The 15,593-nt window shown below is 41.7% G+C and overlaps 1 protein-coding gene across 2 annotated transcripts in view; it reads left to right on the top strand.

The window, feature by feature from the left end:
* The window catches only part of hsd11b1la (hydroxysteroid (11-beta) dehydrogenase 1-like a), a 45,615-nt gene that overhangs the window by 7,773 nt on the left and 22,249 nt on the right, over positions 1–15,593 (top strand). For both annotated transcript variants that reach the window (XM_043721363.1, XM_043721362.1), the window contains exons 2-5: positions 3,716–3,846; positions 7,458–7,569; positions 8,210–8,301; positions 11,808–11,901. In XM_043721363.1, the coding sequence (XP_043577298.1) occupies positions 3,716–3,846; positions 7,458–7,569; positions 8,210–8,301; positions 11,808–11,901 (429 nt within the window). The remainder of the gene's footprint in view (positions 1–3,715; positions 3,847–7,457; positions 7,570–8,209; positions 8,302–11,807; positions 11,902–15,593) is intronic.

Raw genomic sequence — 15,593 nt, forward strand, 5'->3', positions numbered from 1 at the left:
GTCTGACCTATCACCCTCACCTTTACCTCTTTCCACCTATCACATTTCCGACGCCCGTCCCCCAAGTCCCTCCTCCCTACCTTTTATCTTAGCCTGCTGGACAAACTTTCCTCATTCCTGAAGAAGGGCTTATGCCCGAAACGTCGATTCTCCTGTTCCCTGGATGCTGCCTGACCTGCTGCACTTTTCCAGCAACACATTTTCAGCTCTGATCTGCAGTATCTGCAGACCTTACTTTCTCCTGGGGTTTATAAGAGACCAGGAGGGTATGTTGGTAGCCATAAGTTGACCTGGGAGGTATGAGGGAACATGGGAGGGTTTAAGGTGGCATGCAATGACATGGATGGAGAATCGGGAGTGATTAGTGAGGAGTGAGAGTTGGAGAGCAGTTCTTTGCTTTCTTGGTTTCTCTTGGGATGAAGCTCTGGAGCCAACCTTTGAGACAATGTGCCTCGGCATCTGGTAGCCTTTCTATCTATCTCCAAACTCTCCGGGAATGTCAAGCCCAGCTCCCATTAGTGACTCCCACCCCACACCCTGAACTAAAGCCTCACCATCCAGGGCTCTCCCTCCCACTCTGGGTTTACAGAGCTGAGGGTTATCCTGACTCTCCATACATAACTTAGGGAGCGAGAAGTGTAAACGTCAAGTCTGAGGGTCAGATGTGCGTGGCCTTGGGGGTGGGGTGGGGTGGGGTGGGATAGAGGGGTGAAGGGGTTTTTGGAAGTAGTGGCAGGATGATGTTAGTCCATTTTAGCCATGCAGAACAGCTCAGTAATGAATTGGAAACTGCCTTGTCACTGTACATTTGGTTCTCCATAACGTATGTCACTTCAAGGCGAATTGGCTATAATACAATTGAAGAATTTAGACCATTATTTGTAGAATGCAAACTTTCCTTCCCTGTATTGGCTATAATGCGATTCTAGTCCCCTTGGTTTAAATGGCGCAGATGTTATGCAATTTTCTTATAACGCGGGATCGCAAGGGAACAGAACTATCACGTTATATCAGAACCAACTGTAATGGTTTTTAATTTCTATTCATTTGGAAATATTGCCTAGATTTTTGATTTCGCAACCAGTGGATCAGGTCTGGTGAAAAATTGGCTGCGATTTGCTACAAGACTGTTTCGTATTGGTGATGCGAACTCATTTCAGCTCTCTGTCTGTTTATTCAATTGGAAACAGAAAAAAAGGCCCTGTGTCAACTCCCTTTTTTACTCACCTCAATCCTGTAATCCTTAATACTCTGGGCCAACAAAAATTATTTAACTTTGTTTTAAATGTTTTCAATTAATGTTCACCCTCAGTAATATGTTGAATGAGGTTTTATTTCCACCAGTGTTTCTGTTGAAAAGGTTCCCCCATGAAACGACTCACTCTAATTTTCAAGTTCTCTCCCTGATTCTAGCTTCCCCGCTGACTAAGAGGAAACAGTTCCTTTCCATCTCTCCTATCAAGTACTTTGAGTTCTAAATGTAGGTTTGCTCGCTGAACTGGAAGGCTTGATTTCAGACGTTTTGTCACCATACTAGATAACATCATCAGTGAGCCTCTGGATGAAGCACTGGTAGCATGGCCTGCTTTCTATTTATGTGTTTAGGTTTCTTTTCTCTTCAAGGTGATGAAATGTCTGAAAATGAGCCTTCCAACTCATTGAGCAAACCTTAATCCAGAACCTCAACCTGAGCTACAAATCTATGCAAAACTCACTAGTCCTTTGAGTGTCTTTAGCATCTTTAATATTCTAATGTCAAATGAATATGAATTGTATCCAGACATTCTGTCCTCAATTTATCAAAAAAGCTGGACTTTATATTACATTGCTGGAAAAGCGCAGCAGGTCAGGCAGCATCCAAGGAGCAGGAGAATCGACGGGCTTATGCCCGAAACGTTGATTCTCCTGCTCCTTGGATGCTGCTTGACCTGCTGCGCTTTTCCACCAACACATTTTTAAGCTCTGATCTCCAGCATCTGCAGTCCTCACTTTCTCCTAGTCTATATTACATTGTACTAATAAATTGAAAACAACTTTGTAAAAACAGCTAATGATATTGTCTGTTTATTAACTCTATTCCAAAGCTTTACAAAGAGCTGCTTTTTCATTCAGTCCATGCAATGAATGTATTTCTTTATTTTCACAATGACCTTTCCTTTCTGTCCGGTACGATTTGCATTCCATCTTGTGAATCCAACAACCACAAGCTTTATTTTGAATCTGGTTTCTTCAAATGGCAACCTCATGATTGACCCATATAAAACAGATAATCTCCTCTGCTGAATTCAGCATTGCACTTCAATATTTCTACTATTTATCAAAATTAAGGGCAAGGACAGAAATCACAGACCCTGGAGCTGCTTCAGGCCACATAAATCTCCCAAACCCCCCCAACCCTAGTACAGTGTGACCCTGTGAAACCCGGGCCCAGTTATTGGGCCCTGATGTTTCCTCCACAATGTTCTGCCCACGCGTTCTGCTCCAAATAACTAATTCAGGAAAGACTTCCATTTATATAATGCCATACATACTACAGGACTCAAAGCCCTGTATAGTCAGTGAAGCAAGTCCTATTTTCCTGGTCAAGCTTTTGGTCATGTGCCCTATTAGCTCAGTGTCAGATTTTCATTCATTACGTTCTTGTGCAGTGATTGAGGATGTTTGCTCTACAAATGCAACTTATTTGGTGCAATTGAGGAAACATGGCAGTCAATTGGTGCACAGCATGATCCCACAACCAGCAACTAATTGGACTGGTAAGAATGTGAAATTGCTAGCACATGGAGTGGTAGATCTTTTTTAAACATCCTGTTCAAATGTGTTATGATACATGCATGGCTCAGGTGGGAAATGAACCTCAACCTTCTGATCAAGAAGTAGGGACACTACCACTACACCATAAGAGACCTTTCACAGGGAGTGGTAAGTTGAGATAAATTGTATAGATGGATTTAGCAGAGAAGAACACAAGAGAGAAGGGAGTATGCTCATAGAGTTGCAGGAGGAGAAATCAGAGAGGTTTGAGTGAAACTCAAATCGAAGCATGAACCTATTGGGGTATTTGGGCAGCACAGTTGTTCAGTGGTTAACACTGCTACCTCACAGCACCTGGGTTCGATTCCACCCTCAGGCAGCTGTCAGTGTGGAGTATGCACATTCTTCCCATGTCTGCATGGGTTTCCTCTGGGTGCTCCTGCTTCCTCCCATAGTCCAAAGATGTGTAGGTCAGGTGCATTGGCCATAGTAAATTGCCCCATACTGTCCAGGAATGTGCAGGCTGGATATGGATTAGCCATGGGAATACAGGGCTACAGGGAGAGGGTAAAGGTTGGATCTCGGTGGGATGCTATTCAGAGGGCCAGTATGGACTCGATGGACTGAATGGCCTCCTTCCACACTGTATTTTAAGTGAGTCTATGTAAATCAGTGGAGTGAGGGAGCAGTTTGCAAGATGGCAGGAAACAGTCCCTTATCAGTGGACTTATCATTTACAGAACATCCAAAGTACATTTGGAACTACTTACACTGACCCTTGAAACCCTCACTTTGTAATTACTGCAATTGTAATACAGATACCTATATCACTGACTTTATACTCTAATCCAAAGTTATGACAGCAAAACATGCAACCTTGTCATTTCCTCAAATAAAATCCTTAGCGAAAATAATCATACGTGTTTTGTGACATTTCAATAATTGTGTTTCTTTTTAACAGAGTTATTGCTTGGTTCCCGTGTCCTACTGACTGGTGCAAGTAAAGGAATAGGGGAACAGATGGCATATCATTATGCCAGATTTGGTGCTGAACTTGTAATAACTGCACGAAATGAAACTCGACTAAGACAAGTAAGGAACAGTGCAGGGTTGAAGTCAAAGAAAATAGAATTGTAGAGATGTCATGCTAGCTTCCATTTAATTGTAGGAGCAGGCTGTTGAGTCCATCTTAGATCATGGCTAATCATCTATTTCAAAACCACTTTTCTATATCTGTACCTCTTGATGTCATTAGTATAAAAAAAATGTTGATTTGGACTTGAATGTGCTTATTAAGTGAATTTCCCTAGCTCTCTGAGATACTGAGATTAAAATATGTGTGATTGTCCCTCTTCTGTATTGAAGCTTGCTCATTAGTTCCAGTATAGGATTTGATTTGATTTGAATTGATTTAATGTAATCACATGTACCAAAGTATAGTGAAAAGCTTTGTTTTCTCAGCAATACAGGCGGATCATAGCTAACAAGGACATACAGATCATAGGATGCTTAGACCCAGCCAGGCATTCAAGGTTACAGCTCGCAGCAGATGCACAAAGCAAGGTCAACATTATTTGAAGTTAGAGAGGTCCATTCAGCAGCCGGGATGGTGCTGTTCTTAAACCTGTTGGTGTGTGTGTGTGTATGTTCAAGCTTCTGTATCTTCTGTCTGATGGAATAAATCTCACATCTTTTACTGTCAATGCCATGTTGTCAGTGGCATTTCAGCAACATATCTATTAACTTTTGCTGATAAACAACCTCTTGCTATTTAAGAAATACTGTCTTTCTATTTTCTCTTCTGGATAACTTCTCATTTATTTATATTACATTTCATCTGCCATGATCTTGCTGATTACTTAGCCTGTCAAAGTTCCCTTGAAGCCCCAGTGCACCCCCCTCAATTTACATTCCCACCAGATTTTGTAACATTAGCAAATTTGGAAACGTTCCATTTGGTCTCCACATCCAGATAAAGTTTGTACATAGGGATTACAGTTGTGGTCTCAGCACTGACCCTTGTTGTATCTCACCAGTAATAACTTGCCACTCTGAGAATGACCATTTATTCCCGCTCTATAATCTATTAACCCAATCTCAATCCATAACAGTGTATTACCCCAACCCTACATGCTTGAATTTTGTTTACAAGCCTCTTATATGGAACCTTCACAAAATACTTCCGAAAATCCACTGGTTTTCCCTTATTTGTGCTATAAGAAACACCCTCAAAAAGCCCAAACATATGTTTTAAACATGATTTCCCTTTTTTTAAAATCTGTATTGACTCTCCCTAACCACCTCACTACTTTCCAAGAATTTAGTTTTTGGATCCTTCATAATAGATTATAATATTTTCTCTGCTGTTAACATCAAGCTAACAGATGTTTAGTGCTCCATTTTCAGTCTCCTTTCCCTTCTCTGATAGTGGGGTTATGTTTTCTATTTTCTTGCATACAATACTTTCCAGAATCTGTAGTGTTTTCAAAGATTGCCACCAACGCATTCACTACCTCTATAGCCACTTCCTTCAACTCTCTGGATGTAACTCATCTGTTTCAGTTAACCTTTTCATTTATGCTGTTCCTTTTAATAATCAGTGTCTCGATCATACTTTATTGAATTCTAAATTGCTCCTGTTCCTTAGGCTTTTTGACAACCTTAAGCTACTTCCTTTGATCTAATACTATTTTAACTAAGTTTGTTAACCAAGGAAGATTCACCTTTTCTTTTGGGTTTTTATTGTCTTAGGGGAACATATATTTGTTGTCGACCATGTAGTACTTCTGTAATTACTAGCCATTGTCTGTCTACTGTCAATCTTTTAGTGTATTTGCCCAATCCAGCACAACCAACTTGCCCTTCACACCTTCCTAGTTTTATTTATTCAGATCCAAGACTCTAGTTTCAGAATGAAATATGATTTTAAAACTTACTGTAAAATTCTGCCATGTTATGATCACTATTTCTCAAAGGCTCATTTACAATAAGGTCGTTAGCCCTTTCTCATTACACAATACTAAATGTAAAAAGTCTGATTCTGTGTTGATTCTTCAAACACACTGCAACAGTAAACCCACCTCATGAACATTCCAACAATTTATTCTCCTCAGCATTAGTGCTTATTAAGTTTATCCAATCTCTATGTAAATTAAAATCACCCACAATATGATGTTATAAATGTAACATGCACCTGATAAATCTTACTTTTTTGGATGATAAACAACACCCACTAATATTTGCTATCCTGAGTACAATGCTATCAAAGTGACCTCCCCCTTTTTATTTCTCAGTTCTACCCATATAGACTCAGTGGACGAACCCTCAATAATGTCTTCTCTCAGTACTGCTGTGATATTCTCCCTAATCAAAAATACAAATCCCCTCCCTCCCTTGCCTCCCCTTCTGTCCTTTCTATATCATCTATACCTGGAACATTGAGCTATTACTCCTGTTCCTCCCTCAGTCATGTTTCTGTAATACCTAAAATATCGCAGTCCCATGTATCCATCCATGCCTCGAGTTCATTTGCCTTATCTGTTGGGCCTCTTGCATTGAAATAAATGCAGTTTAACCCAGACTTCCCTTGCTTTCTGTCGTGCTCTTGCCTGCCCTGTCTAATACTAGGATTTCTTACCAGTTATCAGTTCAGTACATAACGAAGAGTACATGGGCTGAAGTTGTTGACTCAGTGGTAAGCTCTGAATGCCATGAAGCGGCTGAGCAGGAAACAGGAGAGCTGTTCTTCCAGCTTGCCGTGGACTTAGCTGGAGCATTGCATTAGGCCCAGGATGGAAATGTTAGTAATGGACCTGAGACTTTCCAAAACTTGTTTATGGCTCACTTTCCAGTACATGTTGAGGTTTGCAGGATGTTGGTGAGGCCTCTTCTGGAATACTGTGTGCAGTTCCGGTCATCCTGTTAAGGGAAGGATATTATTAAAGTGGAGGGGATAGAAGATTTACCAGGATGCTGCTAGGAATGGAGTGTTTGAGACATAAAAATAGACTGGAAAGGCTGGGATGTTTTTCACTGCATCATAGGAGGTTGAGGGGTGACCTTATTGAGGTTTATAAAATCACATGAAGCATAGATAAGGTGAAAGACAAGGGTCTTTTCCCTAGAATGGGGAAGTTCAAAACTAGGGGGCATATTTTTCAGGTGTGGGGAGAAAGATTTAAAAAGGACATGAGGGGCAACTCTTTTACACACTGAGTGGTTTGTGTGTGGAATGAACTACCAGAAAAAGTGGTGGATGCAGGTACAGTTACAAAGTTTGGATATGTTCATGAGTAGGAAAGGTTTGGAGGGATATGGAGGAGAAAGTGAGGACTGCAGATGCTGGAGAACAGAGTCGAGAGTGTGGTGCTGGAAAGGAGCACGAGAATCAATGTTTTGGGCATAAGCCCTTCATCAGGAAGCCCTGATGAAGAGCTTATGCCTGAAACGTCGATTCTCCCGCTCCTTGGATGCTGCCTGACTAGCTGTGCTTTTCTAGCATCACACTCTCGACTTGGAGGGATATAGGCCAAGCGCAGGCAGATGGGACTTGTTTAGTTTGGGAACATGGTCGGCATGGATTAGTGAGACTGAACATTTTGTTCCTGTGCTGTTTGACTATATGGCTCTGTGATTTGGCTATTAACTAATCAATTCTTACTTTTTTTTAAATGTCAAACCATGTTATGCTCTTATTTTGAAAGGTTGAGGAGAAATGTTTGGAACTGGGTGCAAAGAAAGTCTATTCCTATCCTGCGGATATGTCATTTCCAACGAGTCCACAGCGGGTGGTGCAATTTGCTTTGGAGAAGCTGGGTAAATATTTTGCTTTTCAAATCAGAGGGAGGCTGTGGGATTGGGGATGTTATAGGTGAGGGGAGACAACAGTGGGGGTCAGAGGGGCAGACGAGGAGACTTTCTTTTAATTGGGAAGTTGCTGCAGTTTGGAATCTACTGCCAATGGAAGCAGATTCAATGCTGACTTTCCAAAGGGAAATATTTGGGGAGGAGGGTATGGTGGGTGGAAAACATTGCAAAATGGTGGGGAAAGAACAGTTGGAGTGGAAGCATGGGTACTAATTGTATATCTCTTCCAGAAAACCAGGATGATGGGCTAATGGCATCTTCCTGTGCTATATCAACAACTCTGTGTCTCACCTCTTTACACGGGCAATGAAACACTCAATTAATAGCAATCAATATTTTAAAGCAAATGCCTATGTATTGTCACTAAGATTTCAAGTAAAGTTTAGTTGGTGTGCATTTGCACTGGGATCTATCATTAATGTTTGAGGGTAGAATTTATAATCAGTTTGATTTATGGTGGAAGACGTTATCATGACCTTTGAATTCATCAAGGGATAAGGAAACATGTGGACATGTGCTTGGAACTTTAGAAGTCAGTTCAATGGGACAACAGCAGAAGGTTATTTTCTTTGCTCCATATTTCTCCCAGGTTCTTTGGATTACTTAGTCTTGAATCACATTGGAAATGATCGCTTCCAAATGTGGGATGGAAATGCTGAGGACGTCAGTTGGCTGATGCAAGTGAGCTTTTGGTTCAGTTGGAAATAACTGTTCTTTAAAATTTCTGTGAATGCGCTTTGGCTGAAATGTGAAAAACAACTCGGTGCTGGTTTGGGTCTCTGTTTTAAATTGGCGTTGCTTGGTTTTTTTCAAGCAGTGATCCCTGGTTCTGGATTCTTCCTTAAGAGGAAATATCCTCTCCACATCTACCCTGTTTCAATCAAGTCACATCTTCCTCTTCTAAACGTTAGCCTAGACTGACCAACCATTCCTCATTAATCAACCCACCCATTCCAGTAAACCTTCTCTGAACTGCTTCCAACACATTTGCATCCATCTTTAAAGAAGGGTGCCCTGCACTGTGCACAGTACTTCAGATGCAGTTTCACCAGTGCTCTGTATAAATGAATAACCTCCCTAATTTTGTATTCAATCCCACGTGTGATAAATGATAACATTCTATTAGCTTTTTGAATTGTTTGCTCTCGCTGCACACTGACTTTTTGCAATTAATGAGGAAGGATACCCAGATACCTCTGTAGCTCAGAGTTCTGTAATTTTGCACTTTTTTCAATAATATTCTTTTTTATTCCTCCTGCCACAATGGACCATCTCACATTTTCTCACATTATACTCCATTTGCCACATCTTTGGCCATTCACTTATCAATATCCTTTTGTACTCTCCTTATGTCCTTTTCACAACTTACTATCCTGTCTTTGTGTCATATGCAAATTTGGCAACGACATCTTCTTACCTTCATCTAAGTCATTTAAATAAGTCATAAATGTTAAGGTCCCAGCACCGATCCATATGACGCACCATTTGTTATATCTTGTCAGTCTGAAAAAGACCCATTTACACCTACTCTCTGCTTCCTGTCAGCTAGCCAATCTTCAATGTCAATATTCTACAGCTCACACCATGAGCTTTTATTTTCTATAATAACCTTTGATGTGGCACCTTATCAAATACCTTCTGGAATCCAGGTACAGAAAATCCCACCATAGAGTCATAGAGACATACTACACGGACAGACCCTTCAGTCCAATGCATCAATGCTGACCAGATATCCTAAACTAATCTAGTCCCATTTGCCAGCACTTAGGCCAAGTCCCTTTCAACCCTTCCATTTGACGTATCCATCCAGACGCCTTTTAAATATTGTAATTGTACCAGTCTCCACCACTTCTTCTGGCAGTTCATTCCATACATGCACCACCACCCTTTGCATGACAAGGTTGCCTCTTAGGTCCCTTTAATATCATTCCCCTCTGACCCTAAACCTATGCCCTCTAGGTCTGGACTCCCCTATCCTCAACACATATTATCTCCTCAAAGAACTAATTGACTAACTGACTAACTGACTTCCTTTTCACAAAGCCATGGTGACACTGCCTGATTACCTTGAACTTATCCATGTGCCTCATTATAAATTTTTTAGTAATTACTTTGAACATTTTCCCTGGGACAAATTTCAAGCTAATTGACCTGTAGTTTCCTGCTTTCTGTTTGAATAAAGGAGTGGTATTTGTTTTCTTTCTCGCCTATGAGACTGTCCTTAAATCAAGGAAGTTTTGAAAATTGTAACCAATTATTGTGTATTGTTTAGCATGTACATTTTGTGTACCAGAATAAGACACTTTCACATGTCTTCAGGTTTTTATACACATCAAGTTTTGCATTGAATACCTTAGGAGAAAGTGAGGACTGCAGATGCTGGAGATCAGAGTCGAAAAGTGTGGTGCAGGAAAAGCACAGCAGGTCAGGCAGCATCAGAGGAGCAGGAGAATCAACGTTTCAAACATAAGCTCTTCATCAGGAATACCTTGTCCAGAGTCAGTTTTCACCAAATATTGCTAAGTAGTCCTCTTTTCCCACAGTCTACCCAGGCATTGTCTGTATTTTTCACCCGAGGCCTGCTGATTGTGTGATCCTTCTCTCTAGGGAAAATTGAGAGCTGCAGACGCTGGACATCAGAGAGGAGAGAGTGGTGCTGGAAAAGCACAGTAGATCAGGCAGCGTCCGAGGAGCAGGAGAGTCGACGTTTTGGACTTAAGCCCTTCATCAGCCCTCCTAATGAAGGGCTTATGCCTGAAATGTCGATTCTCATGCTTCTCGGATGCTGCCTGAGCTGCTGTGCTTTTCCAGCACCACCCTCTCCTCTCTGATTCTTCTCTCTACCTATCACGGCCTTGCCCATCTGTATATTTCCCTACTTTATCCTGCCTCTGTACATTTGTAGTTTCCAAGTACGTTTAACATTGCAACTCAAACTGACTCAAATGGGTATCTGGACAAAATGAAGCTCCTCGGATGCTGCCTGAACTGCTGTGCTCTTCCAGCACCACTAATCCAGAATCTGGTTTCCAGCATCTGCAGTCATTGTTTTTACCACCTGGACAAAATAGTTTGATTATTTTCTCACATGTAGGTGCTTAAAAATATTTTTCTCCTTTGTACATAGGGCATTTGAACTTTGATATTTCTAGGAAGCTTTCATGTTACATTGTCACTGAGTTGGTGTATTTGCCTTATTCCAGGCATTAGTTTAGATCAGAGTGGATGCTGGAAAAGTGCAGCAGGTCAGGCAGCATCCGGGGAGCAGGAAAATTGACGTTTTGGGCAAAAGCCCTTAATTAGGAGGGCTGATGAAGGGCTTTTGCCCGAAATGCCGACTCTCCTGTTTTTGCCTGATCTACTGTGCTTTTCCAGCACCACTCTGATCTAAACTCTGGTTTCCACCATCTGCAGTCCTCACTTTTGCCTTATTCCAGGGCATGCTGGGAAACAGAATTTGTGGTGTACAAAGTTAAAAATCATACAACACCAGGTTATAGTCCAACAGGTTTAAGTGGGAACACTAGTTATCGGAGCGTCGCTCCTTCATCAGGTCATTGAAGGAGTGACGCTCCGAAAGCTAGTGTGCTTCCAATTAAACCTGTTGGACTATAACCTGGTGTTGTGAGATTTTTAACTTTGTCCACCACAGTCCAACACCAGCATCTCCAGAATTTGTGCTGTTTGCGTAGACAGTTGATTTTTTTTTCAATGCTCAAAGTTATGAATAATTAGTGTACTGTGGCGATACGAATCTGAACTCAAACTGATTCAATCAGTGTGACCCACCCACCATGAGAGAAGGCATTTTCAAAAAGTTGATGGTGTTTTGGCAATAAAACATCCTTCAAAAATTTCAAGGCACCTTATTTTTCTTTGTGAAGAAACCCATAGGACTGGAGAATGATATAAGGATTGATCCAACTAAATGCTGGTTTTACACCTGCCATTACTGAATTTTAGTCTCTCAAATTCATATCCTGGTTGGATTTGAACTCATCCCCAAGAGCATTAGCCTGGGCCACTGGATTATTCATCCAATGGTATTGCCATCTCCCTGATTAATGGTTAATGATACACTTTTTTTTTTGCAAAGTCATTTTTGACCCTGCACAGCCTTGTGTTTCCAGCAATGTACTACATGAACCTTTCTTTGGTCACATAATCTTTTTTCTTAAATGTTTCAGGTGAACTTCCTGAGTTATGTCCAGCTGACAGCTGCTGCGCTCCCCGCTTTAATCAAAAACAATGGGTCCATCGTGGTCGTCTCCTCTCTTTGTGGTAAGAGTTTCGCTGGGATTCTCTTCCAATTGCTGGCTGCGATACTTGTAGCAACAAGAGTAGGCCATTCAGTTCCTTGACACTCCTTCAACAATCACCAAGATCATGGCTGATCTGTGGCCTAATTCTATAAGCCTGCTTTGGGCCTATATCCCTTGATACACTTGCTTACAGGACGTTGGTGAGGTCCCCTTTGTAGTTCTGTGCATAATTCAGGTTGCCCTGCTATAGGAAGGATTATAATAAATTTTGAAACGGTTTACAAAGATGTTACCAGAATTGGAGGGTTTGAGCATAGGAGGTTGACGGATGACCTTATAGAGGTTTATAAAATCACTAGAGGCATAGATAACGTGAATGGTGAATGCCTTTTCCCTAGCATTGCGGATTTCAAATCTAGAGGGCATATTTTTAAGGTGAGAGAGGAAAGATTTAAAAGGGACCTGAGGGGCAACGTTTTCATACAGAGGGTGGTTCATATGTGGAGTGAACCTCCAGAGGAAGTGGTCGATGCAGGGACAGTTACAACATTTAAAAGACATTTGGACAGGTATATGAATAGAAAAGCATTAGAGAGATATGGGCCAAACTCAGGCAAATTGGATTAGTTTACATAGAACTTGGAACATAGAAAAGCACACAACAGGCCCTTATACCCATGAAGTTGTGCCGAGGATTACTCCTAATCTAAAATAAAATAACCTAACCTACGCACCCCTCCATTCACTGCTGTCCATATGCGTGTCCAGCAGTCGCTTAAATGTCCCTAATGATTCTGCTTCCACCACCACCGCTGGCAACGCATTCCATGCATTCACAACTCTCTGCGTAAAGAACCTACCTCTGCTGTCTCCTCGCTACCTTCTTCCTAATATCTTAAAACTATGACCCCTCGTACCAGTCAATCCTGTCCTGGGGAAAAGTCTCTGGCTATTGACTTTATCCATGCCTCTCATCACCTTTTATATCTTGATCAGGTCACCTCTCTTCCTCCTTCTCTCCAGAGAGAAAAGTCCGAGCTTAGTCAACTTCTCTTCATAAGGCAAGCCCTCCAGTCCAGGCAGCATCCTGGTAAACCTTCTTTGTACCCTCTCCAAAGCCTCTGTATCTTTCCTATAATAGGGTGACCAGAACTGGACGCAACATTCCAAGTGTGGTCTCACCAGGGTCTTGTAGAGCTGTAGCAAAACCTCGCGGCTATTAAACTCAATCCCCCTGTTAATGAAAGCCAAAACACCATATATTTTCTTAACAACCCTATCCACTTGGGTGGCAACTTTGCAGGATCTTTGCACTTGAACACCAAGATCCCTCTGTTCCTCCATGCTGCCAAGAATCCTGTCTTTAATCCTATATTCAGCGTTCAAGGTCGACCTTCCAAATGCATCTTCACACTTATCCAGGTTGAACTCCTACTGCCATTTCTCAGCCCAGCTCTGCATCCTGTCTATGTCACACTGTAGCCGGCAATAGCCCTCGATACTTTCAATGGCACCTCCAACCTTTCCGTCATCGGCAAATTTACTAACCCACCCCTCAACCTCCTCATCCAAGTCATTTATAAAAACTACAAACAGCAGAGACCCAAAAACAGAGCCCTGCGGGACACCACTCACCACTGACCTCCAGGCAGAATACTTTCCATCTACAACCACTCTCTGCCTTCTGTCAGCCAACCATTCTGAAGCCAGATAGCCAAATCTCCCTGTATGCCATACCTCCTGACTTAATGAATGAGCCTACTATGGGCAACCGTATCAAATGCCTTATCAAACCTTACCAAAACTTAGTTTGGGAAACTTGATCAGCATGGATGAATTGGACCAAAGGATCTGTATGACTCTACAGTAAAAGTTTGTCTCAGATTCAAATTTAATGATTGAGTTAGCATAGACCACCATTTGAGGAAGGGAATTCCAAATCTCCACTGCTATCTGCTTTCTAATATCTCTCCTGAATAGCCTGGCCCTATGCCCCCAGTTCTAGAATCCGCAACCAGTGCAAATAGTTTATCTACCCTATCTTTCCTTGTTAATATCCTGAAGCCCTTGATGAGATCACCCTTAACCTTCTAAATTCTACAGAATTAACACCTAATTTGTCCTAAGTTCTCCTCATAACCTAAATCCTGAAGTCCAGGTATCATCCTTGTAAAACTGTGTTGAATTTCCGCCAGGGTCAAAACATCCCTCCTCACGTGTGGTGCCCAGATCTGCTCACAGTGAGGTCTAACTTTTGCCTCACAGGACCGGTTCCCTCTTCACCTGTAATGCTTTCCTTCTTATAATGGTCTCCACCATTGGACTCTAGTCATTCAAATTGGCAGCCAATAGCCAACATCTCAAAGACCATGAGGATGGGCAACAAATTCTCACCTAGCCTAAGTAAGAAAAAAAATTCCTCACCAGGGGTTGGATAAGGTCAGAAAGCTAATTGTTTTATTTGTTCCTGGAATGTGGGCATCATTGTTTAGGCCAACATTTATTGCCCACCCTAATACCCACTGGGGAGTCAATCACATTACTGTGGGTCTGGAGTCACACAGAAGCCAGACTAGGTATTTCCTTCTTAAATTGCACCAATGAACCAGATAGATTTTTGCAACCATTGACATGCTCACCATGAGACTAGTCTTTTTAAAAATTGAATTAAAGTTTTACCATCTGCCATGGTGGGATATAAACCAGTGACCCCAGAACTTTAGCCTGGCGTTCTGTATTAGCAATCCAGTGACATTACCATGATGTTACTGCCTTCCCACAGGGTGCATTAGTTAACCTGAGGAAAGGTGAAAGGTTACAATCAAACCTTCTGCCTTGTAACAGGGAGGAAGCCAATGACAAAGGGATTCCATTCTTGACAAATATTGGAAAATATCTGGAAGTGGGCATATAGAAAGAATCAAGCTCACTTTGACATCCATCTCTGTCCCACTGTAATCCACTGGCCAAATAATGAGTCTATGCACCATCTGATAGAATAGAATTATCTAATCTGAAAATGTGTTGCTGGAAAAGCACAGCAGGTCAGGCAGCTTGGATGCTGCCTGACCTGCTGCGCTTTTCCAGCAACACATTTTCAGCTCTGATTTCCAGCATCTGCAGTCCTCACTTTCTCCTAGAATTATCTAATACAGAGTCAGTTTTCTTGTTTCCTTTAAAATTATGATAGGTGTTGCTTGGAGTAGAGACAGAGAGAACTTTTCCTCTTCTCATATTGAACATCACTCAATGCCATAAATATGATACAGTTTCCAAAAAAAATCCAATAGGATTTTCAGGCAAAACCCTTTCACCTACAAGGTAGTGAAGAATGCAGAACTTACCACCACAGGAGTGGTCAAAGCTTGGACAACAGGCATCTGAAAGGGAAGTTAAATGAGGGAGAAGTGAATCAATGGGTACAATGATAGATTTACTTAAGGAAAGATTGGAGGGGGCTCAGGTAGAGCATAAACACTAGTATGGATGGGTTTGACTGAATTGGGTCTATTTAATAGAATCTCTGCACGATGGGAGCAAGCCATTTAGCCCATCGAGTCCACGTCAACCATCGAAAGAGCATCCCTCCCAACCCCAGACCATCCCTGCAACCCACATTTCCCATGGCTAACCCACATAACCTGGGTACTGTGGGCAATTTAGCATGGCCAATTCACCTAACATGCACATCAAGAGGAAATCACACATCAA

Source organism: Chiloscyllium plagiosum, chromosome 31, assembly GCF_004010195.1.
Source record: "Chiloscyllium plagiosum isolate BGI_BamShark_2017 chromosome 31, ASM401019v2, whole genome shotgun sequence".
Classification (NCBI taxonomy): Eukaryota; Metazoa; Chordata; class Chondrichthyes; order Orectolobiformes; family Hemiscylliidae; genus Chiloscyllium; species Chiloscyllium plagiosum.